Source organism: Orcinus orca, chromosome 3 (genome assembly GCF_937001465.1).
Source record: "Orcinus orca chromosome 3, mOrcOrc1.1, whole genome shotgun sequence".
Classification (NCBI taxonomy): domain Eukaryota; kingdom Metazoa; phylum Chordata; class Mammalia; order Artiodactyla; family Delphinidae; genus Orcinus; species Orcinus orca.
The window spans coordinates 175,745,874-175,772,661 of NC_064561.1; the positions used below are offsets into that span (position 1 = coordinate 175,745,874).

A 26,788-nucleotide genomic window follows, 5' to 3' on the forward strand; every position below is an offset into this window, starting at 1 on the left:
GGGTTCTTATCATTTAACCTGGTGCACTCCAGGGCAGAAGATCTTTGAACCAAAATTATTAATTTAGAGAAATAACAGTCTTCTTAATCTCTGTGGCTGTTTTTTTTTTTTTTATTAGAAGGTAGAATACCTACTGGGCAGGTCCTTTAAACCCACAAGTGTGAGTTACGAAAACAAGGAAAATGAGTGCTACAAAACTTAAATTGGAATAAAATAATTGAAAGAACTGAATGAATCCCATGTTGGTAGGGGAAGGGAAAGGAGACATTTCTGAATTGCTTTCCCTTTTAAATATGTACATATAGGCGTAGTTCAGAGATATTGTGGATTCGGCTCCAGACCACCACAATAAATGGAAGATCGAAATAAAGCAGGTCACACACATTTTTTTGGTTTCCCAGTGCATATAAAAACTCTTTTTACACTATACTGTAGTTTATTAAGTGTGCAACAGCATTATACCTGAAAAACAATTTCCATACCTTATTTAAAAAATACTTTAGTGCTAAAAAATGCTAACCATCATGTGAGTCTTCAGCGGGTCACAATCTTTTTGCAGTTGATCACTGATCAGAAATCACCGTAACATGGTCACCAGAGGGGAAGGGTTGGGGGGACGGATAGTTAGGGAGTTTGGGGTTGACATGTACACACTACTATATTTAAAATGGATAACCAGCAAGGACCTACTGTATAGCACAGGGAACTCTGCTTAATGTTATGTAACAACCTAAATGGGAGAAGAACTTGAAAAAGAATAGATACGTGTATATGTATAACTGAATCAACTTTGCTGTACACCTGAAACTATCACAACATTGTTAATCAACTGTACTCCAATATAGAATTAAAAAGTTTAAAAAATAAAAAATAATTTTAAAAAGAAATCACGATAACAAATATAATAATAATGAAAAAGTTTGAAATTTTGCGAGAATTACCAAAATGTGGCACAGAGACATGAAGTGAGCAAGTACTGTTGGAAAAATAGCACCAGTAGACTTGCTCAACACAGGGTTGCCACAGACCTTCAACTTGTAAAAAACACAGTATCTGCAAAGCACGATAAACTGAAGTATAATAAAACGAGGTATGCCTGTATAAATATATATTTATTTGTTTATACATATACATTTATTGGTAACTATGTTATATATTATTATATGTGTGTAACACTCTAGTGTATATGTCAAATTATAGACATGGGTGTGATTTAGTACTAGTCACTTACTAAAATTACTAGGGCAGTTGTGATGCTGTTAGAATTTCTAAGGTACCATCCACCTGATGCCTGGAGTAAAGTCTCTTTCCTCATAAAGGATGACACACGGGTTTAGGCTGCACTGCATTGCACTTGATGGGATTTCTTAGTACCTAATTTTTAAAATTTCAAAGGTCACAGACGCACCAAACAGTGTGTTTTCTTATTACACCAAGATCCAAGTGTCATATAAATGTTCTGCTTGGGCTGATGGACAAAATGAAGAGTGAATAACATTTAATCAGCTGACAGTATCATTGAATAACTCATATTTCAAGATGCCATGTTGCAGACGGATTTCCCTGGTAACAGCTTTCTTTGTGTTCAAGAGAAACATGGGGGGAAATGAGGTTGACATGTTCCGGTTTGTGGATTCTCAAAAGCACTGGTCACAGCGGTTGAACCCGACGGGTGGGGAGCTCTGAGTGGTGGAACTTATGGTTTTTTGCTCAGCTTCTGGGATCCCCTGCAGCCTCCACTCTGATTCTGGAGGCAGAGCTAACTGGAGAAATAGGAGACGGGCTTCTCCAGTTTCCTTGGTGGGGCTCAGAGCACAGAGCTAGCAAAATAAGAAAATCAAAGTTAATTTAAACAAATGATTGAGAGATGCAGGAAACCCAGCATGCATGTTACACTCTATAAATTCCCAGATGCCAGGAAAGTGGTCAGAAAATGTTTGATATCTAGGATATACTTCTGCACGACACATGATGCCTTCTTTGTGACACTGTCAAGTTAATTCTCTTGCCTCATTGCCACAACTGCCATCCCTCTGCTCAAAAAGCATGAGTGGATCTCCACATCCTATAGCCGCTGAAATTTTCCTTGTTCTTGTGGTTTTCAGTGCCAGCCTTAGCCTGGCCCCTTGCCGGCATCCCAACATTTCCTGGGTCCCGCCTCTGGGAGGCGCTCTATGCAGACAGATGCTCCTCTCCACGCGCCTCCCATGCTCTCCCACCTCCGCTGCCAATCGCTCTTCAGAGCCATCATCCGTGTGAGCTGCAGGAATCTTGGGCTACTGGCCAGAGAAACTTCCTACAAGCATACCATTCCCTTAAGTTCAGCGATTTTTCTTTAAAATCCCACAAGTCTTATATTCTACTTCGTAAAGTGTCCAAGTCTGATTATAAAATAATAGTAGTAGTAAAAATAATAATAATACCCCCTAATCTTTGGGTAAATTTAAGGGCCAAGAAGATGTACCACCATCTAACACACTGATGCCTACTCTTCCCCCGCAACCCTACCGTAACTTGTCGCCCACTTTATAAGCATGGACTACCCCAAGCATTTTAGAATTTAATCATGTTCTACACTGTATAGTTCACCAGTTTTAATCTTCTTAAAATCAATTCAGCTGTTATTTCTTCCAGAAGTAATTCCCCCGCTCCACTTCCCAAGGAGGCTGGTTTCATGCCTTTCCTGTGGGTTTCAGAGCATCTTGTTTGTTCCTGTACATATCTCCTGTCCATGAGATCCTCAAGGAGCATAGAACAGTGCTTAGTAAATATCAACTGAACTGAACAAAACTAAAATTCTTTTCTCAACCAATGTTTACTCCAGTAAATGTTGGCTTGTTGCTACCGCAAAAGAGCCTATGAGCAAATATATCTCCCAGACATATAGGTGACTTTGTCACCTAAAATAGAAAAGAAAGAAAAAAGGACATATGCACAACAGGAAAACACTTAAGCAAATTTTATATTCTGTACAATTTTTGTAGGTATAATGAAAGTTTTACTTGATATAGTTTAAATTTTTAAAAATTTAGATATTTAACTTAAAAATAAAATAAATGCATAGGAAAGTTTTCTCTATATATCTATCATAACTCCTTTTGGTGGAATATGTTAGGTTTACTTTAATATTCATTATTTGTTATAACCATAGGCTATCTAAGATATGAAACAATTTCTCTATTATTGCTATGTCTGTATTTAGCATAATTTTATATTTTAGAAAGATGTTCTGTTCCATCTGGCAATGACAGAAGAATCACAATTTTTTAAATGTGTGCTTTCGTAATGCCAGTGAAATAGAAATTTAAATGAGAGGCTGTGTCTTTCATAAACACTTTGCCATCTGTCGGTCAACCAAAAACTATTGTGATGATTATCAACATACTTGTTTTATTAAAAATGAAAGGCCAAAAACCTTAGTCACTAGTGATTCCTTTCTTTCGGTCAGACCCCATATTTTCCGCATTTTTCTACCTGCAACACAGATCTAGAATCTCACCATTTCTTGGCACTTGCATTCCCATCATTCTGATCTAAAGCTACCGAGTTTCTCAAACCTGGACAATCTCACTGGTGTCCCTGCCTCTACCTTTGGGCCCCTACAGTCTGTTCGCCACATGGCACATGCAACAGTCTTTAAATAAGCATGTTAGGTCAACTCTCATTCCCATCTTCTTCAGAGTACACCCAATGCCCTAGTGGCCAAAAGGCCCCAGATCCAGCCCTGCACCACCTAGCTGTCACCCCATCTCATCTCTCCTTCACTCTGCTCCAGCCACACCGACCTCCTTGCCCTTACTTGGAACCCTCCATCACTCCCTCGTGTCATTGGTCTCTGCTCAAACATTCCCTAATCATGGTACCCGGACTGGCCCCATGCAACACCTTCCTGCGTGCTCCACCCTCTTTTCCTCTCTTCTCTATGGTTCTTATCACCAGAGAAGATCTGGGTTTTGAGGGGCTTAAAGCTTGTACAATTTGATGGATCCTCTTTAAGGATCAAAATTATAACTAGAAAATTGCTAGGTCCTCCTTCAGGTAGAGCTGCCTCTGTTTTTCACTACTGAAATGATCTTATTAGCTTCATTGCTGGTTTCTTTGGTTTCTGATTCCTCTACAGATGTGTGGACTCCTTTAAAGGAAGGACCCAGTCCATCTCCCCCACTCTGAGCCCAGCACCTGAACAGACTAGCCATTCCATAACCATGGGTCAAAGAGGGACTGTCCAATCTGTACAACAGTGAAAGCTTTGGGGTTAATATTTGTGGGCTTCCTGCATTCACATCCTGAGATCTTTTAATAATTTTTAAATAATTAAGTTATACATCTGCCTTACACAAGTTTGTGTTTTCAAAATTTATGTGCGCTCATCTAAAATTCTCTTTTGAGATGCTGAAGTGTCTGAATTTAGTGTTGCCACTTACGATATGTTAAATTGAGTTCAGTTTGGAACACAATAACAGAGACTTTTATTGGAGGCATTCTTTGTAATTGTCACTACTTAGTGATTTTGTATCTTGTATGTGCAAGGACAGCTCAAAACTTACGCCAGGTAATGGAAACCATTAGCCATATTTAGAACATTTGAGTGTGTCTGAGTGGCATCTTTAGAAAACGAATTTGTGGAATCCATTGAAATTCTTGCTTGTTAAAAAAGAAAAGAGGGGCCTTTCCTGAGTGCTCTTACAGAATAATGTTGAAACTCGCAGCAATTCTGAGTGCCCAGGAGTGCTTGTGGAGGGTGTCAGCTCCCAGTCTCCAGCTGCACAGCTCTGAGGCCCCTTTTGACCTCCTGCCCGCTTCACTGGTGGCAGCAAGTTTTTGAGTAGAGAATCCTGCTGCTGGCTTCTCATCCACTTAGACTGACTATTTCATTCTGCAATGGGGGAACGTCTAGAAAACTTCTCTGCTTATGATCGCAATTAACAAGAGGGGAATCGAAAGGGCCAAGGACTCTGGTATATGTAATTTGTTTGCAATGATTCAGGTGTTTTTTTCCTTTTAAAGTGTTTTGTAAAATGCGTCACTGGGTGGAATAATGATTCATGTTCAGACTAAAAGAAAGGGCTTTTCTCCTTTTACCTTTATCTCTTTAAATTGTAGGGTAATGAGGGTGATGAGAACGTGAATGTTCAAACTGCTGTAAAACAGATCATTTCAGAGATTTTGATGGGAAATAGTTTTCTTTAAACAGAGATATGGACAGGAACCTTTTACCAATACCTAACTCATACAATATTAGCTACTTCTCTTAAATTGAGGATAGTTTAAAAAAAAAAAAAGATGGGCTTCCCTGGTGGTGCAGTGGTTAAGAATCCGCCTGCCAATACAGGGGACACGGGTTCGAGCCCTGGTCCGGGAAGATGCCATGGAGCAACTAAGCCCGTGCGCCACACCTACTGAGCCTGTGCTCTAGAGCCTGCGAGCCACAACTACTGAGCCTACGTGCCACAACTACTGAAGCCTGCATGCCTAGAGCCCGTGCTCCACAACAAGAGAAGCCACTGCAATAAGAAGCCCGTGCACCGCGATGAAGAGTAGCCCCCGCTCACCGCAACTAGAGAAAGCCCACGTGCAGCAATGAAGACCCAACACAGCCAAAAATAAATAAAATAAAATAAATAAATTTATAAAAAATAAGTAAATAAAAAAAATTTTTTTAAAGGAACACATGTTCAGATTCCCCCCCTACCATTTTGTTATATGTTCATGCGGTTACCTCTGTGATGGTCTTCAGTGCCAGCTGAGGTCAAGTTCGGTGGGGTGGGAGCTGGATTTGGAAATCTGTCCAGGGTGACAAAGATTCTAGGAGTGTAGGGGCCTTTGGATTGGAAAAATAAGGGAACTCAAATAACAATAATAATGTAGTTGTAGACTTGTTTATTCTTTCCATGTCAGTTTCAAAAACCAAAGAGCTTTCTGCTACACACAGAGATGAAACCAAAACCCCTACTCATCCTACGTCATGGCGCATGAGTAGCATCTGGGAGGATCTACGTGAAACTAGAACCTTCACAGATACTAAACTTGTTACTGTTTATATGTTTTGCTGCTGGTTGCATTTTTTTATTACAGGCTAATTTGTTAAAATCAAAACATGGTCCTTCTCTCTTTTTGCCTAATAATTCTCTCTATATTTCAGGAAAAAAATTTTCTCTTTTTCCCAGAACTAGTATCACCTCAAAATTATTTTGAATGCCTTTTTTATTTTCCTGATCAATTCAGTTACTATAACAAGAAAAACCATTGCATTTCTGTTCTTCTTAAAATATAGATCAATTAATTCACTGTACTTCCCTTGGAAATATATCTAGCAAAATATCTCAGGGGTTCAATATTGATACAGCAGACTTTGATATTATTTCTTGAACATGACCAATACAATTCACACAGCTCATTCTAGAATAAATATATCCCTTATATAATCTCATTAGTGGTATACCAGAATGGATTAATGACATATTCAATAATATTCAGTTTATACACTCACTGAAATTGATGAAGTTATAACTCTGAATTATGTGCCTTTCACTGATTCTATCATATGTTATATGAGCATATTATTGAGTCATATATTGACCAGGTAATAAGTCAATTAAGAACATCCTTTAACAACTTGATACCGTGGGTAGTTCCTTGACAGATATTTACTGAGCTCATTGTTAAACAATTCACATTTGAGATTTAATTTAATCCTAAAAACAACCCTATGAGACAGGTTCACATTCTGTTCATGTTTTACAGACATTTAAGTAACTTGCCTCGGGGTACATGGGTTTTAAGAGAAGGAGGGATGATTTGAATCCAGTTGCTCCAGCTTCATAGCCAGCACCACCAAAACACAATAGACCCTCTTTCTAAAACATAATTTGAAAAGAAACATAAGTCATCTTAGTTTACCTGTTGAATGGAGAAAGTAGATCATTTCCCACAACTGTAAAGAGAGATGTATTTTCTCTCAAAATTCTCAAAAATAGTTTCTATCATAAAGCCAAAGAAGATTTTAGCCTTTAAGAATTGTACTTCTGTTTTACTCAGAGGCAACTGTATGTACGTACATCAACTCAAATTATACAGAAACTACGATGGCTTAACTATGAGGACGAGAGGTGGAGTTCGTTGAGATAAAATATGTATTTTACAAACTGATAACCTTGCAATTTCTGCATTAAAGTTGACAGTGAGATTCAGTTACCTCTGGTTAAGCCTCTGGTTTCAGATCTACAAACTTTGTATCTTCCAGTAGCTTTTTTTTTTTTTTTTTTTTTTTTTTTTTGGCGGTACGCGGACCTCTCACTGCCGTGGCCTCTCCCGTTGCAGAGCACAGGCTCCGGACGCACAGGCTCAGCGGCCATGGCTCACGGGACCAGCCGCTCCACGGCATGTGGGATCTTCCGGGACCGGGGCACGAACCCGCGTCCCCTGCATCAGCAGGTGGACTCTCAACCACTGCGCCACCAGGGAAGCCCACTCCAGTAGCTTTTTAAGCAGAGAAAATTACTTAATTTTTAAACATTCATAAGGGATATAAAACAACTGTATCTTTTTTGCCAATTTTTCTAACCAACACCATTGAAAAATAACAGTTAATTGGAAATTTACTGAAATCACTGAGTACTTCTTTTTAGTCAGCTTTCTATAAACCAGTTCTCAGACATTGTGCCTTGATCATAAATATCTCGAGCAAGAGGAAGTACTATGTGTTCTTAGTCCTGCAGACTAGGATTTAAATTTACTTTGCATCTCAGGTCCAGCCTAGTTTCTTTTAGCACAAAGCCAGAAGCACAAAAATATATCCATGTTGCTTCCAGTAGACTAGATCCCAGAGAGGCAGAGAAATGTATACCCAGGTCCTTAGCTGTTTGAGGTCCTTATCTCACCAACCAGTAGGTTAACAAAAGGCTACTCCAGTCTCTTTTCTCTTCTAATCCCAGCTCCAAATTCCTCTCCCTTTTAAATGCAGAGTAGGTGAGCAATCTCATTTGTTGCCATGAACACCTGTAACTCATGCCCTCAGGGTCTCCCTATCCTCAAACTAACCTTTCATACTATTTTTCTAAATGAAGACCGGTACCTCCCAAGAGGAATCCTGTTTCCTGATAACTTTTCCACCCGATATACATCATCATCATCAAAGTTTTATGAAGGCTGTCATTAACATACAAACACTGCTTTACTTGGATATGTTCTAAATTATTCACTGATGTTGATATCAACTTAATGATAATAGCTAATTCATTTGGTAAATATAGTTTATTCTCAATAAATGCAAATAATGTTAAGAGCACCAGATCCATTAAATGGTGAGGCCCCATTTTTTTGCAATGGGCGATATTGCATTACTCGCATTTTTCTTGTATCTAATTTAATTGCCCAACCATTTGTTTTCTGAGTTAAAAGAGTTTTATATATATTCTGCCTTGTTATGAAAGGACAGAGAAGAAAACCATTGCATCCTACTCCTGAATGATTTTTAGATAATTTTAGTTCCAGAGTCTAAATTGAAAAAAGCTCTTTTAAACAGTGGACTGGATGGCAAAGGTATATAAGCTCTTTTCATTCTTCCCTGGTGCAAACTGGGTGAGCTTTACTGATTCTTTGCGCATACATCCCAGCTTTTATCCCCAAGAGACTGTCTACATTAGGTTTAAGAAGGTTCTCTTTGTAAACAACCTAAAAGGACAGGTAGCAGGGCAAAGTTTTGCTTTGTTTGATTGGTTAATTCATTTTTATTTCCCCTGGGTATGGGGTTCATCAGCCTCCAACTTTCTTACTTCTTATATAGATTACTTCCTCCATCTAAATTCCTGAAGTTCACAGCTTAGCAGAGAAATAAACATGAGCTATTGGCACAGGAACTAAAGTGGACCATGTATCAAAGAATCGTTTAATAAACGAATTTAAGATTGTCTAATCAGGTCTTCCCTGGTGGCGCAGTGGTTGAGAGTCCGCCTGCCGATGCAGGGGACACGGGTTCGTGCCCCGGTCTGGGAAGATCCCACATGCCGCGGAGCGGCTGGTCCCGTGAGCCATGGCCGCTGAGCCTGCGCTTCCGGAGCCTGTGCTCCGCAGCGGGAGAGGCCACAGCAGTGAGAGACCCGCGTACCGCAACAAAAAAAAAAAACACAAAAAAACGTGTACCGCAAAAAAAAAAAAAAAAAAGATTGTCTAATCAGATTATGTATGAAAAGCCCTTTCCAGTCATTCCCTGTCAAGTTCAAGAAAGTAGGAGATGTGAGATGTGTTCAGTCCAGATCCAACTCAAGCTATTGTTTCCCTATATGTATTTCAGTATTGATAGTTTTTTTCAATGATTTGTATTAATGTAAATAAATTGGAATCACACAGTCAGAATGAAAAGAGAAAGAAACACAACAATAAGATACTACTACAATCTAGTAGAATGGCCAAAATGCAGAGCACTGACAACACGAAATGATGGCGAGGATGTGTAGCAACAGAAACTCTCATTCACTGCTGGTGGGATGCAAAATGGTACAGCCACTTGGGAAGACAGTTTGGTGGTTTCTTACAAAACTAAACATCCTCTCACTGTACAACCCAGCAATAGCTCTCTTTGGTATTTACCCAAAGGAGTTAAAAATTTATGTCCTCACAGAAACTTGCACACAGATGTTTATAGCAGCTTTCTTCCTAATTGTCAAAACTTAGAAGCAACCAAGATGTCTTTTAGTAGGTGAATGGATCAACTAGGTTACATCTAGACGGTGAAATGTGATTCATCACTAAAAAGTAACGAGCTGTCAAAACTGTGCAAAGACATGGAGGAATCTTAAATGCATACACTAGGTGAAAGACGCCAGTCTGAGAAGGCTGCTTACTGGATGATTCCCACTCGATGACATTCTGGAAAAGGCAAAACCGTGGAGACCGTAAAAAGATCAGTGATTTCTCCAGGGGTTCATGAGGAGGGGTTGGGGGATGAACAGGCAGAGCAAAGAGGGCTTTTAGGGCAGTGAAATTATTCTATGTGTCACTATAATGGTGGATACATGTCATTATACGTTTATCAAGACCCATAGAATGTACAACACCCAAGAGTGAACCCTAATGTAAACTGTGTACTTCGGGTGATAATGGTGTATCAGTGTAGGTGCACAGATCGTAACAGATGTAGGGCCCTGGGGAGGATGTTGATAATGGAGGAGACCGTGCATGTGTAAGGGCAGTGGTATATGGGAAATCTCTGTACTCTCTGCTCAAATGTGCTGTGAACAAAAAACTGCTCTAAAAAATAACTTCTATTAAAAAAAACTTTTTAAAGAGAGAGAAGGAAACTGACATACGATAAGCACTGTACCATTCTTCCACTCATCTGATCCATATTTATTGACTCAGCACTCTATGACAGGCATTCTGCTACTGGGTTTGATTTTTTTATGATTTGTAGAGATTGGGTATAATATTATATAATATTTTATTGACTTGGTTTCAATAATAGTAGACCTAGAATTTTTAAAGATTTGACTTTTGAAGAATTCTGCATGAGGATGATGAAGGGAGGAAGAAGAAAGGGTACACTGGCCTGAAATGATAGCATGAGGACCAAAACAAGGGCCCCGCCTCTTGGATGTGGAGTGATCGTTGGGGAGGATTAAAGAAAAATAGACTGCTTTAAAGAAAAATAGTGGGAGAGGAAGTACCTTTTAAAAAGGTACCTTTTTAGAAAGGAGAGTTTCCCCTGATCATCTTTCAAAGAGAGTTGTACTTTGTTAATGTTTACAGTGGGTTTGTTTGGAGCCTTATAAGAGTTTAAGGTTGGACACAAGAAGAGACTAGAAGAATTGGATGCCAGGAGAAGTTGAAGAGAGAGAGGATCCAGGGGAAAAGCAGAGGGGAAGTGAACAGGGCAACATTGGACCCATCCATACCACCAGAGGTCCTGCAAGGAATCAAGACCCTGCAAGAGAATTGAAAGTCTGCCCTACGGCTCTCTTTCGGGTCCTGCTGGGAGCGGGGAGGCTGCAGGAGGGGGCAGAACCAAGGACCTGACCATCACATTCACGTCTGTGATGGTCAACTCTGACAAATGTTTGGCTTCAGAAAACTGAAGTAGGATTCTCATATGCTTAGGTAAAATTCAATCCCAAGAAAACAAAAGGTTTTTTTTATATTGATGATCCAGTGACCCTCAAAATAAGAGCAAATGAGAAAGTTTATCATCTTATTTGTGTTGCTCTAAATGGGTTAAAATAGAATTGAAGGTTTCATTATAAAGTTGGATATATGGCATTAATTAGGGTCACACTGAAAACAGCATTTTCTCATTATACATTAAGAATTGATATTGCCTTCATTTTGAATTCATTTTCCCTTTTCAAGCTTTGGAATAGTATTTTAATAGCTTGATTCATTAAGTTATATGAATGGGAAATATATTATCATAAATTCGGAATCTTAACTATAATATACAGAATAGCTAAGGTAGAGAGATAGATGGATGTACTTCACCATTTACCTTTAATACATAACCAATTGGTGAACTGTAAGAATGGCTTTATTACCACTTTTATAACAGTTTCATTATTAAAATAATTAAACCTAGATAATTTTAACGTACAGCACATACATGCAGACACAAACACATTGAGAAAATGACATTCATAGTTTAACCTTTTTTGTACAAATGGAAATAAAAATAAAATGCATGCGTTAAAGCTCAGATGTATTTATGGGACACATGTATAGCAAGAGATTTCAGCTCTCTTGGGTGAGTGCCAAGCAGGCCCTGGGTCAAACTGTAAGTTGAGAAAAAGTGGTTTTCTGATCCTTTGATAGCTTTTTCTAATTGCCCCAATGGTCCCTTTAGCCACCTTCCACCGGTGCTATCACCAGTGCAGACTGTACAGGCACCTCGGGGACATTAACGCCTGTCTCTACACCCCTGTCCCCCTCTGGGGGTGGAGCTGTGTGGAGGTCTCCTCTCCTCTCCTCTCCTCTATCCCTGGTCCTGATCTCACGGGAGGTGTGACACCACAGTCATGTTTTCTAAATTAGGGACCTAGAGTCCATGAGTTCTGGGAGGATTTCAACTTTCTCTGTTTTCATTTGGTTGATGGATGAAAATAATTCCTCCAGGCATATTCTGAATCATGAGATGGTCCACCTTATGTGTGAGACATGCATCCTCATTTTTTTGTAAGCTGGTCCCAGAAGAGCTGCAGTAGCCCCTTGGAGATGTTCTTAGATGTTTACAAAAGGGTTTTGTTTGTTTGTTTTGTTTTCCTTTAAAGAGGACTATTACTCAGTTTTGAGTTAGCTGACCTGAGAAAGAAACACTGCTGTAACAAGTAATCCCCTCTGCATTTACTCAAATACTTACTGAACTTCTACTGTGTGCCTAGCATTGCACTTGGAATAGGGATGGGGGTCTACCAATGAACAAGACAAAGAGACTTGCCTTCCAAGAATATACATTCTAGCAGAAGACAGACAATAACAAGAAACATAATAAAGAAGTTAGGACAAATGCTGTGAAGGATTCTATGATAGATTAAGGTGAAACGAGACTGCTGGATTAGGGAGGTGGTGTGATTCAGATGGCAGTTTTAAACAGTGTAGCTGAGTGGCCTCCTGGAGAACGTGGCACTAGAGCACTGTTGAAAGAGTCTGGGGATCCGGCCCTATGCCCCTGCACATCTGTGGGATGAATGAGTTTTCTGTAATCAGAAAACTAAGTAGGGAACGTGTCAGATTATATTCATTCATGCAAAATTATAATTCCTCAATCCCTGAGGGATATTGAGGTTAAAAAAAGGAAAGAATATTACTGAGTGAATTGTATGTATTCTTCTTCCAAATGCAGAAATATTCAAATACAGCTCTGCTAATGAAAACTCCATGAAATGTTCTGTATGTTAACTAGACCATTTGTTTGCAGTTTAAATTTTGAAATGGGTCTGACTATTAAAGGACAGCAAGGAGAAAACACATCTGGAAACATAGTGCAAGGGCTTTTTTTTTTTATTTACTTATTTAAAAAAAGAAACGTTTTCTTTGGGTAAAAAGAACACCCAAATGTAATATTATTTTACTGTCATTATTAATCAAATACCTATGTTCTGCAGAACATGACTCGGTCCTCATGTTCAGACCAGCTGCCATTGTGGTGACATAGTTTCCAGGTCTTCTCAGATGAAAAGACTTGTGTCATTTCTGGTTTTTCATTTGGCTTCTGGTTCCTTTGAAAGGTTGGGAGCATTCCCCTCTTAAGCATCCTTTTCACATTTTGTACAGCAATGCTGCAGCCCTTTAAGACAGCGGTTACATTTAATAAGTCTTAGGAGTGAGAAGCATTCTTTTGCCTGCATCTGCTTCATGCCCTGAGTATGTGGCATTTTTTTTTTTTTTTTTTTTTTTTTGCGGTACACGGGCGTCTCACTGTTGTGGCCTCTCCCGTTGTGGAGCACAGGCTCCGGACGCGCAGGCTCAGCGGCCATGGCTCACAGGCCCAGCCGCTCCATGGCATGTGGGATCTTCCCGGACTGGGGCACAAACCCGCATCCCCTGCATCGGCAGGTGGACTCTCAACCACTGCACCACCAGGGAAGCCCTGTGGCATATTTTTATAGAGAGAAATGGCTGAGACACCCATTAGGAGGTTAAAATCATCTTTTCAAAATTCTGCGCCTTGAAAGGAAATGCATTTGAATTTTTATTGGTAGGATATTAAAACAAGTAAAAGCAATAGAATCTAAAGAGAACAATAATTTGTTTTCTTTTCCCTTTGTAAAAGGCCTTCATTCAGTTCAGTGTAATTAATTGTATGGATAGCAAGTACCTCATATAGAAAACCTGTTGGGGTTTAAATAGTGAAATCATCCTCTCTAAGGCAACCTTCCTTTCTCCTTTACTCCTTCAGATAAGGAGACAAGGAGGTATTCAGCTCCTGGTGGACCTGCTGGACCATCGGATGACGGAAGTCCACCGTAGTGCCTGTGGGGCGTTGAGAAACTTGGTGTATGGGAAAGCCAACGATGACAACAAAATCGCCCTGAAGAACTGTGGCGGCATCCCGGCACTGGTCAGGTTGCTCCGCAAGACCACCGACTTGGAGATCCGGGAGCTGGTCACAGGTCAGAATCCTTATTAACGGCATGACTGACTCTCAGATAAATTACCCATCATCCAGCACGGTCGCAATGTGCTCACCAAGTATTATGGTCCCGGCCTCTCTGAGAGCTAATAACACCAGTCGTCCCGATGTGTCTCTGTAAATAACAAACGTGAATGAAAGGGTATCAGGTGTCACGCCGGTAGATGGGTCATATTAAATAACTAGCATCCAGTAAACATAACCCTCCTAAAATTCTATGACCGTATTTCAGTCTTTGTCATTTGATTTAGAAGTAGTTGACATCTTAAAATACCCATGGGTCATCATTAGAATGACATTAATCATAATTGATGAAAGGACAGAGCCTGTGAGTTATTGTTAATCAGGTATATATTCTGGCTTAGAGCGTGGTTAACAACAGAGAGCTTATTGTACTTAACAGTTAATTTCTTGGATAAAATATTTATGCCTAGTAAAAGCCCCCAGGTTGTATAAAATTACAGATTAAGGAATTTCTCAAAAGTGATCATGAGAGAAAGCCTTTCTATGGGCATAGGACTTTGGAGTTTTGTGAAATGGACATAATTATGGTAACTACCTTATAGCGCCATAGGATTAATCAATGAAAAAATATAAAGAATTTAGCGTGTGCCTTTGTGGAATATGTATGGATACAGGAAACATTAGTCATTTGCTGTTGCCCTTCACTTTTTACATGTGCAGTTTTACTTGTTGGAGGGCTATGGATATCGGTGGTCTCAGTACAGAATTTCAAATCACTTTTCTTGATCATATATATATATATATATATATATATATATATGCATATATTGCTGTTCTATGTGATATTTGTTTTTTGGCTCATCAAAGTACTCCTTCAAGTATTTGGCAAGGGGATTGCAAGGTTGACTCTCAGAGAAGGATCTTTTAATTATCCATGTTTCCACTGACCTTCTGTCTCAACTCTAAAAGTTCCTTGAAACTATGCTGATGAGCATATGCGCAGTTGCTCATTTAAGAAAATACATTACCGAAGCTAGAGTCATAAGTATTTGTTTATTCTTGGGTCAGGACTCCCAGCTGCAGTATGTTTTCTTTAACTTACACCCTTTAAGATTATTGTCACATCTCCTTTGTACTTAGCTAAATTAGAACTAGACTCCCAATTGTCTTTCCTTTTTTTTTCCTTTTTCTTTTTCTTTTTTTTTTTCCTTTCTCTAAGTGGAGGATTGTCTTTGTGGGGAAAAAAAAGTTGTCAAGGGTTGTGTTATGATAGTAATATTTCACACTAAACTAGCATGGGGTGGCTTGGTCAGGGAAGGAAAAACTGTTGTTATGCACGTATTATGATGTGCAGGATAGTTTGGGGATGAGTGAAATAACTGAACACATACCCTGCCATTAAAGTTAGGAACACCTGTGCTTATGTTTATGGATCATGTTTAAATTGGAAATGGCTGCAAGTGAAAGGACTCAATGTGCATGATGGAAAACAAACGCCATGGTGCTTCTGTGCCTTGGCTTCCTTGCCAGTGGATGGATGAGGCCAACACAACTAAAGGAACACCCTGCTGTGTACTTACGCATCCATTTCATGATTTGAAAAGAATTGGATTCTACCAAAATTTGGATTTGCTCCAGCACAAATCCCTTGTCTTGAAGCGCTCTCTGTGGTGGCTTATCTCATTGCCAGAGAAACTCAGCCCGTGCAAAAGGTTGAGGTGTTGATGGCTTCAATCAGAAAGGAGATGGAAGCAATGCCTGTGCCCCATGACGCTGTCTACCACAGCACGCCCTGCGCTTCTTGTGATATTTGAAGCTGCTGTGAAAGAAATGAAGGCTGGCTCCTCCCTTGCCTTTAGCTCTGCTTCTGACAGATGCTGGGTGTCACTCATTATGTGCCCCTGAGCAACATCAAAAATTTCTGTGTGAGCCCCATTTGGAAACATCAAAGGCAGAAAAACTCTTCAGAATGTCCACAAGTTTCCTTTCCTGGTGAAGCTTTGGCTGTAGGAAAGATGCTTGGACTTGTTATACCTAGAAAACGTATGCCTCTTATTCTGCTCCTTTTGAGAAGAACAAAAGTTTGCACCCATTGTCAAATCGTGACCCACTGTTTCCTCATCAGCATGAGCTTGTGGCCCAGACTCTCTCCTAGAAAAAATGCTGTCTTCTGCCATGACGCCATCCAAGCCATCAGAGCCGAATGGATTCAGGGTGACAGTGGTCGCTACTTCAATAGATGTTTTCTGCCTTTCCAGAGGCAGGGTCTTATTGTGCCCAGCTAAACTTCAGGCACGAATTTCACCTTTTTCAAAGAAAACTAGGTTGTCAAAACATTTAGACTGGCTGAAGCTCCTGGTTTCGGGAATTGCCACGGTGGATGCTGTCGAAAACAACAAGCCTGTTGGCCAAGCTCCCCCTCCAGAAAAGGAAGTCCAAGGCAAGCATCTAGGAGAGCAATCCAGCATGGAAGGAATTGCCACTGCAGGTCAGTCTTTAGTGACAAAGCCTTCTAAATTTCCACGCTGGTGGAAACCTGGGGCCGCCTGGAAGCCTGCGAGGCTCGCTGACTTTTTTTAAAACGGAGCAGCAAGGTGCAAATCTAGCCAAAGCTGACTCCACTGCCTGAAGGAAAAAGTCAAATGAGGCAAACGGATTCACCTCCGAGAGGCTTAGAGAGTCATTTTCATCTTCAGCACCGGCCATGGTCAACCGCCAAAGTGAGCTGTGAGAGCTGGGATTCCGCCGGCTCCTGCAGAGCTTTGAGGATACACGATTTTAGTACCGCCAGCCCAATTGAACTTCAAGGTTATCCAGTCCTCCATTTCTCTTATGTGTTATCCTCTTTCCTCTCCTCTGAGAGTCTTGGACTCGGCTCTGTGCACCGGTGCCGAATCGAATCTCAGAGACAGAGTTTTGGGTGAAGTAGAAAAGAATAGCTTTATTGCTTTGCCAGCAGGCTCCTGTGTGTCCCCGTGCATCCTAACCCAGGGGGATTTGGTGAGGAGTTTTATAACCATAGTTCAAAGGTGGGGCTGCTGATAAGATTAGGGTGTGTGCAGGGCCTGCACTCCTTTCATCTGGTCTCAGGTGATCTTCTTGATGAGCTTCTCTGGTTCCTTTTAATCTGGCCTCAGGTGGTCTTCTCTAGAATGAAGAATGCTGACATCTTCTATTTATTGGGGGTTTTAGTTCTATAAAGAGCTCAAAAGGGCTTCCCTGGTGGCTCAGTGGTTGAGAGTACGCCTGCCGATGCAGGGGACACGGATTCGTGCCCCGGTCTGGAAAGATCCCACGTGCCGCGGAGCGGCTGGGCCAGCGAGCCATGGCCGCTGAGCCTGCGCGTCCGGAGCCTGTGCTCTGCAGCGGGAGAGGCCATAACAGTGAGAGGCCCAAATGCCGCAAAAAAAAAAAAAAAAAAAAGAGCTCAGAAGATATCGTTCTGTGTATCCCTTGAGGAACCAGGACCTGCCCCAAGGCTGCACTGTTGTTTCCTGGCTAATCCTCCCTTGTCTCTCTGTTCCCTCCCTTCTCTGATTAGCAAATGGTTGAATCTGCCCTTTGGGACCCAGGGAAGATCATGGAAGCTGCCGTCCGTTCCCTACAAACAAGGAACGGGGCTGTGGCGGGGAGGGGGCGACACAGAAAGGCTTCTGTGCCTAGGAGCCCCACAGGGTCCTGCTTGGTTTCAGTCTCTGCCCAAGTCTGATGAACTTTCTACTCCAGTAAGCCTTTCTCTGTGAGTCCAGGCCTTTCGCTCATTCCTTAGTTGCTCACTTCTCAAATGTTTTTGAATGTCTATGGGCATTGGGTGTGTGCTAAGCCCTGGACATCTGCACATGCAGGCTTGGCGGTCAGCTAACCCACACCAGCACAGCCACCTTGATGCTTCTGCCAGCACCTGCTATAATGGTTGGGGACACTGCTGTGAATTGTCACACCCTGGCATTACTGGCTGTTAATCATTAAAAGAGATGTCCTGGCAAACGTGTCCATGTTTTAGAAGCTTAACTAGATGAGCATAAAAAGAGGTGATGGCGGGCTTCCCTGGTCGCACAGTGGTTAAGAATCCACCTGCCAGTGCAGGGAACACGGGTTCGAGCCCTGGTCCAGGAAGATCCCACATGCCGCAGAGCACCTAAGCCCGTGCGCCACAACTACTGAGCCTGTGCGCCACAACTACTGAGCCCATGTGCCACAACTACTGAAGCCCATGCACCTAGAGCCTGTGCTCCACAACAAGAGAAGCCACCGCAATGAGAAGCCCGCGCACTGCAACGAAGAGCAGCCCCCGCTGGCCGCAACTAGAGAAAGCCCGTGTGCAGCAACAAAGTCCCAATGCAGCCAAAAATAAATAAATAAATTTATGGAAAGAAAAAGAGGTGATGGCTTTGGAGGGTGGAGTAGAGGGTAAAAGGATCACTTCACTTCTGTTGTCACAAGGACCCTCCTCAAAACCTTTTTGGAATTAGGTTAGACACTCGTGCATTAATCAACAAAACAGTGATTCAAGCGTAACAACTCTGCCCATTACTTCCTTCGTAATTCTTCAGCAGACCTAATCGTTCAGCAAGGAATAAAGACATCCCAGGCCGTCTCTAGTACACGAAGTTTTTTCTGTTGTATTTTCCTTCCTGCCTGTTAGTGAATTTGTGAAAATAGATGTGCATTGAAAAAAAAATTATAGGGGAAGGGAGGGTGACAGACACTTTGAATTCCTCTCTAGATATTTACAAACTAGGATGTTTTGTAAACAAATATTCGAAAGAACAATTTTAGTGATTTAAAAAAAAATAAAGCATGTTTATAAACCAGACTTTAGATTAGACTTAAGCTCTGTATCCAGAAGGGTCGAGAGCACCAAATTATAAACAATAAAAGACTAAAAGAACTACATGACTTTGCAGAACTTTACATTATCTACTGAGTATTCCTTGGCAAACAGTTTGAACAGTAATAAAATGTTAAAAATTGAGCTATTTACATGCATTTACATTCAACACGTAACCATGCTTGCTTAAAAAAACAGCTGCCTGTTTGCACTTCAGTATCTATTCATAGCAGAATATATTTTGCCACTGCCTGTTAGGCCTTGCGATAAATAATTTTCTTCCTATGCAATAATTACTATGAGATGATGATCAGAATTTTATTTAAATCCAGTTGAAGCTATTTCATGCTGGCCATTACTTGAAATGTTCCTAAGCAAATAAACTTTGATTAGAACTGCTGCCTGTCCTTTGGGCTTGACTAATACAACTTTTCTCTCCCTAAAGATGGAAATAACCTAAATTTTGAAATGCCCAACTAAAGATTTCAGAATGCTTTACAAATCATAATAAAACAATCTTTATTAAACCATAACACTTAAAAATAAGTTTTATTTCTGTTGAAAGCAAGTGTCCTTAAGAGTTCTACTTCTCCAAGAGCAGAGTATATTTTTTCATTTTATGCTTCGTGTTCCCAAATAGTCTTTTCTTTTAACTAAGGAGACAGGCCTCAGTTTAACTATTTTACTTACTGGCATTAGGTCATTTGATTTAACGCCTAGTCTCCAAAGGGCTCCAAAGTTGAGTTATATGCCCTCAAAATTCATATGTTGAAGTCCTAACCCACAGACCCTCAAAACGTGACTCGGATGTAATTAAGTTCGGATGCTAGAGTAGGATAGGCCCCTAATCTGATATAGCTGATGTCTTTATGAAAAAAGGAAATTTGGACACAGACACACACAGGGAGAAGGCCATGTGAAGATAAAGGTGGAGATCGAGGTGATGCTTCTGCAAGCCAAGGAACACCAAAGATGGCCAGCAAACCACCAGAAGCCAGGAGAAAGCCATGGTCAGATTCTCCCTCACAGCCTCCGAAGGAACCAAACCTGCTGACACCTTGATCTTGGATTTCTAGCCTCCAAAACCATAAGTCTGGTAGACAAAGTGTAAATATTACTAAATATTATCTCTACTGCCGATGGAAGCCAGGTTGGAGGCATTACTCTGTGTCTGTTAGCCAGTGGGCTTACTATTTCAAAAGAATTCTGGGGTATAACAAACACCCTTTATGGAAGGAGACATTGGAACAGAGGAGAAGCATTTTCCCCACTAGCATCCTCCAGCCTTTTTTTCTTCTCTTATTTTATTTGTATTATCAGCCAGAGGCATGGCTCATCTCTCCAAAGCAGGAGCCGAGCATCGTCAAAGTAGCCTTTCTTGCATCTTCCTGGGGCTTTTTGGTCTTCACCTGGGACTCCTGGTGGGCATTTTATAAATTATACCAAGCGGTACTGAAATGGGTCAGAATAGCACATTATTTAAGTCAATCCAGGGTCACTGTCTTCCTAAGATTTAAAATTAAAATCCAGATTTATTTTTTATCCCAAATAATGTCCAGCCATGTTATCCAACATAGCATATCAGAGGTTTTGCAATAATGTTAAGCATCATCATAAAGGTAAAAATGAACAGAGACATTCAAGTAATGAAATGCCAGCAATGTAGAGATGCTTTGAATTTTAATATAATCCCCACCAAATACCAAATTCCCAAGGAGAAATTAAAAATCAAAGTTTAAATCCACTTTCATGTTGAAGTCCAAAGACATTAAAGTTCAAAGGAATTAAAGCCAAAAAATCAATATCTCTTGCCATTGTGTGTTAAAGTTCAAAGACCACGATTCTTAAGTTAACTAAAGTGTAAAAACCATCCTCCCCAACTTCTTTATTCTGCATAGTCTCTGCCAGAAGGGTTCTCTGGGGTTTAGTTTCTTTAGCAACAGGGGCTACCTCACACTGGAACTGCTGACATACTTTCAGGGCCCTCAGAAGATACATTATTTCAGTGTCAGCTCCCATTCTTCTCACTGTTTAAGGATGTGAACCCTGGCGTGTGCCCATCACCTTTAGGAAAGAAGCCACCCTCAGCCCTCAAGAACGGTTATCCCAGACACAGGTGGGTACCCAGGACAAGCCAGAGTCAAGACCATGGCAGTCACTTACTGAAGTCCGCATTGATTACCTATTGCCACTACAACAAATTTCCACAAATTTAGCCCCTAAAACAATGCAAATTTATTATCTTCCAGTTCTGGAGGTTAGAAATCCAACACAAGTCTCACTGGGCTAAAATGGCTAAAATCAAGGTGTCAGCAGGACTGTGTTCCTTTCTGGAGACTTTACGGGGGGCAGGCCTTGCCTTTTCAAGCTTCTAGAGGCCATCCACATCCCCTAACTGCGACCCACTTCCTCTGTTTTCAAAACTGGCAACATGGCATCACTGATGAGTCTTCCACAGTCACATTTCCCATGACTGCTGCCTGGAACGGTCCTCTGCTTTTAAGGACCCACGTACCTAGACTGGGCCCACCGGCATCTCCAGGAGACTCACCTCATCTCAAGATCCTTAAATTAATTGCAGCTTCAGAGTCCCTTTTGGCATATAAGGTAACATATTCACAGGTTCTGTGGACATTGTTGAAGGACCATTATTTTGCCAACCACAGTATCAGAGGAAAGATGAGTAAATGAAGATCTCCTTGGATTCAGTGAGTCCGATGAGGCCAGTCTGGTGGTACCCAGCTTCCAGAGTCCACAACCCAGCTTCCAGAGTCCACAATGGGTGAACTTAAATTGACTCAGGAGAAAAAAATCCCAGGCAAAGGTTCATCTAGGTGTTATGCATTCATGCATATAGTCTCCTCTTTGGGAAATTGGAATTGTATACATTGCTGCCATCTTGGAATATTTAGATGCCTTCACCAGGTGTGTCAGCTGGGCTTTGACCAGAGAAGCATGAGCAAAATGAGTGGTCTGGAGAAAGGGATTTATTATCAGAATGAGACCTGACATCCCAGCAGGAGCTGGTGAAGGAGTCTGCGGAAGGCTGTACCTCTGTGTCTGGTGCTGGGGCTGAAGTTGACGTAGGTCGGCAGGTAAAGATGAGGAAGGAAAGCTGAATATGAAGCAGGGGAGAGCGAGGGCCAGCGGGCACCCGTGAGGATAGCCTGGCGCCCTCTTCCGCCCCTCCTTGGCTGCATGCTGGCTACGTGAGAGACGCACGAAAGCTGGCGCCCTTTGCCGTAGCCCTTTGCCTGGCCCAGGACGTGGGGAAGCATGGTGCCGCCCGCCCTCCAGAGCTCACCGCCTGCTGCTTCCCCGAACCTTCCAGATTGCCTGCAGATTTCTCCCCTGACAACCTCAACCTGGAACGTGCAGGGAAGGGAATTCTGGGAGGCGTGGCTGCAGCTCTGCGGGGTGACACAGCACGGACCCACCACAGCAGGTGTCACCAGAGGGGACTCCTTTCCCTTTCTACGTGCTTGAAACCTTTGACTGTTAATTTCCTCTTTGGGAGTTGGGTGTCTCAGCTCTGCGCCGAGGACGTGTGTCCTGTCTGATGACATGCCTTCCACGCCCACTTGTTCACAGATGTCTCTCAACCCTGTGCCACACAGCTCTTTCCCTGCTTTGTATTTTGGAATTGTGAAATCGCCTAGCTGCAGAATCACCCTCCACAGATTCCCAGACTGAAGACACTCTTTCTTTTTTTTTTAAGTTTTTTTATTTTTTGATGTGAACCATTTTTAGTCTTTATTGAAGTTGTTACAATGTTGCTTCTGTTTTATGTTTTGGTTTTTTGGCCACGAGCCGTGTGGGATCCTAGCTCCCCGACCAGGGATCCAACCCGCACCCCCTGCATTGGAAGGGGAAGTCTTAACCACTGGACCGCCAGGGAAGTCCCTGAAGACAGTTGATGTCGCTGAAAAGGGTGCTTCCAGGGGCACCTCTGCTCTGTGCTGCTCAAGTCTCTGTCTCTGTTCGTGTTCTGGGCCCTGAGATCCACGTCTTCCTTTTAACCGCTGCGATGGGATGCATGTCTGTGAAGCATTCCCCTCTGCTCGTGCCCCATACCTTTCAGGAGAACTCAGTTGAGTTTCCACCTGTTACACCGGCTTCCTTGGTTGGACGCTGCTTCCTAACTTGCGTAGGGAGAGAACTGTTTGCTGGAATTGAGTTCTGCGTTCCCTTTACTTTCCCTTTGCCCTTGAACCTGAAAGCACTCTAGCAGCGACCTGCTTTTCTAACATTCCTCTAGATTCCAGAACAGGAGTTGGCAAACTTTTTCTGTAAAGGGCCAGATGGTGACTGTTTTAGCTTGTAGGCCATAGAGTCTCTGTTACAACTATTCAGTTCTTATACCGGGTGAAAGCAGCTGTAGACAATATGGAAACAAATGGGCGTGGCTGTGTTTTAATAAAACATTATACATAAAAGCAAGTGGCTGGCACCCAGGTCATAGTTCATAGGACCCTCTGTTACCCCGTCTCTTCCGCAGCCAAGTTCTAGATGCAATAAAGAGGGAAGCTACCTCATCCACTCCTTACTCTAAGGGGTCAGGTTGGAGGCCAGGCTGCAGGTTTGTTTGCCCAGCAGGTTTGCTAATCCAGAAGCTCGGAATTAGGCAGAGGTATCCACCAACGCACAGCTGCAGAGGGGCCAGGGCAGCCTTCCTCCCCCGCTACCAACCTCCAGGGACACATCCAGTGGAGCCCAGGGGAACCAGAGTTCCCCGTGGCCACTCATTCCCAAGAGGAAGAAGGACAGAGCTGATCGAAGCCCTGGGTGCCCACTGACTATTTGAATCAGTCCCTCCACTCCCACGGGAAGAATGAGTGAGGGGTGTGGGAGAAGCCTGTTTTACATTCATTGTGCTTCATTCAGAGAAAGGAAACAACAGCCCTGGGGAAGAATCATTCCCCACCAACCCATGGCTGTGAATTCTAATGGATCCCTGAAGGCGAGAAGAAATCAGTGTTTGTGCTTCGTCTGCCTCTTGACCTCAGCTCGTCTCCTAACCAACTCTGTATCTCACACATTTTTTATAGAGATGTCTGCTCTTATCCTCTGTCATTTTAACCATTTTAAGGGTTACCTCTCTCTATAGTAGATTGCCCAGTTATATCCAAATACAAAAGACAAAAGCAAACCTCAGCACTAGTTCTGATTTCTGATTTCCTCTCCAACCAGACCTAATCAAATTAGGAAATTTAGACCATTAACTTCTCGCCCACCCCTACTCTTAGTCCTAGGGATTGAAGGAGGTCTGTAGGCCGTGGGTCTAATTTATTCATTAAACAAATGCTTCTGGAGTGTCTTCTATGTGGCAGTGAGGTTTAGGTGCTTGGCATATAGGAATAAGTACCCAGGTACCATCTCTAGGGTATGGCACTCCTCCTAATGGCCAAGATGGTGGTACCTGTGCTCCAGGGAGCCGGATGGAGAAAGAGAGAATAAAAGGGCACAGTTGGGAGAGATCGTGGATTTCAGCTGATTTCAAAGTAAAGAAGTGAACTATAGCAAGACTTTAAGTGTAATTTCAATATGCATCAACAGAACCATTGCAGAATGATTCAAGCTAGGAGCTCAGAGGCCTGCCCCCGTAGAGCTTATGTTGCAGTGGACAAGACAGACAATAAACCTGTAATTTCAGGGAGTGGCAAGTACCGTGATGAAAAATGAAGCCGGCTAAGGAGATCAGAAGGTGATGGGAATTTATTACTTGGGATGAAGCTCAGCTTAAAAAAATGAAAAGCCCCAAATAAAGCTGTGTTCACGAAGATGGACATTTCTTTTTCTCTCTCCCATAAATGAAGTCTGAAGGTTGTAGGTGATAACACAGCTGTGTCCCATAGTCTTCAGAAACCCAGCCTCCATCCAGTCATAGATCATATTCTTTGGGGTGTGACTCTCTTATTAACGACCAAGGTGGTGGCACCTGTGTTCCAATGAGCTCGACATTTTGATATACAGTGTTTTAAAGGAGTTTATGCTTCCTTATGTTATGGTAAGATAAGACGTTGACTATAAATCAGTTCTACAACCCGTCTTTATTACACGTTCCGTAGGGTAGAACATCAGAGAATGTATCTAAAGCTGTCATGTCACATTGCTTCCTGTGTATTACATTCTTCCTGCTCTTCAACGTGCCTAACCTAAGAATCAGGGTATTCTCTGCATTCTTGTATCCCCGAAAGGGATGAACAAACGTTCCTCAATACCCACCACTTACCAATCGTTGTGCTGGGTCCCCTGAGCCTGGAATTAAAGGAGTTGCTCAATGTCACCGCTGGGCTCTGGTACATGCCTGGGCCTCTATTTCCAGTGCCTGTCTGCTTTACAACAATGATTTCCCAGTCCCCACCCCCGGCAATCAAATACAGATTTCCAGGCTCAGGATCTCTATGGTAATAGCCTGGGACTCCACGTTTCTAATAAAATCCGACAGCAGTTCTCATGATCATGGATGTTTCAGGAATATCACTTTCTATTCTCTCCAGGCCAACAGTTACCACTGTGGGTTAGGAGGCATGGATGTATTTTGAGAGATACCAGAACAGTGTGTTGCTAATAGTAACTGAGTTATGAAAACATGTGGCTCATTTATCATGTTTTGCAAATTAGAAAGAATTTGAGGTTACCGCTTATTCTAATGTGCTTGCCCATGTGAGAGAGAAACAGTGGGCTGACTTCTAACAGACACAGCAGAAATTGCCTATAACAGTTCCCTAACTTACAGCTTGCAGTAAGCAACTGTTATTGCTGGTACTGTGAGCTGGAATGGGGCTTGCCGTTGTCACAGCCCTCTACTTCTCTGAAAAACCTTTTGGGGTTTCCTCAGTACCTCTAAGCCTACTGCATGAGTGCATCCCATTTTCCATGCTGCCGAGGTAACGTGTTGGATGTTCCCAGACTGTCTGAGGTTGTCTTCATTTTTCACTGCCATGATCATTGGTTGCTGATGACGTGAAACATACCCATGGTTACCTACAATTAAGTTTCAGAGCACGCCAGCACGTCAGAAAGGTTCAAAGGAAAGTATTGCCAGGGGCACTGTGTCTTGCTGTGTTTATTTGTCCGGTTGGAAACGTACAGTGTGTTTTACTCGTTAGGTCTGACAGTGCATAACTGATTTGTGGCTCTACTTTGCAACCCACGAGATACAAGTTAATTAGAAGCACTTTTCCCTAATTATATTTGAGAGTTTGCTCTATTTATTCTACAATTATCACAAAAATTACATTAACTAGTGTTAACGAACACACATCGAATTCCCCACCGGATCCTGGAGGAGAGGAGAGAATTAAAGAATGTCTGCATCCCCAGCCCAACACCTGGTTTCCTTCCCAGTAGATGTTTTTATTTGTTATTCTCCACGAAATGGTCAAAACAAACTTCCTCGCTGGTTGTCCCTTAGAGCAACAGTCCCCAATCTTTTTGGCACCAGGGACTGGTTTCGTGGAAGACAATTTTTCCACGGACCGGGGGTGGGGGGGGGAGCGGGATGGTTTCGGGATGTTTCAAGCGCATTGCATTCATTGTGCACTTTATTTCTATTATTATTACATCAGCTGCACCTCAGCTCATCAGACATTAGATCCCGGAGGTTGGGGACCCCTGCCTTAGAGGATGAAGCTCAGCCTGGCAGGGAGAAGCTTCGGTTTGGGTTTGCGTGCACTAAATTATCTTCACAGAGCGACTTTCTCTTCCAGTGGGCTGCCCATCATGACTGAGGGTATATTTGCCATCACGGCAGCTGGGTGCCATTGATGAGGTGTCCCCCCCTCCCCCCATGGGAATGCCCAGAAGAAGAATCTCTGTGAAATGATTTCTTAACACAGGGACCTGTATCATAGAGACCTGTAATCCCAGAGAAA

The 26,788-nt window shown here is 42.1% G+C and overlaps 1 protein-coding gene across 6 annotated transcripts in view; it reads left to right on the forward strand.

Annotated features, from left to right (window-relative positions):
• Positions 1 to 26,788, forward strand: part of CTNND2 (catenin delta 2) — a 947,506-nt gene that overhangs the window by 704,256 nt on the left and 216,462 nt on the right. For all 6 annotated transcript variants that reach the window (XM_004274484.4, XM_033436579.2, XM_033436580.2 and 3 more), the window contains one exon: positions 13,883 to 14,096. In XM_004274484.4, the coding sequence (XP_004274532.1) occupies positions 13,883 to 14,096 (214 nt within the window). The remainder of the gene's footprint in view (positions 1 to 13,882; positions 14,097 to 26,788) is intronic.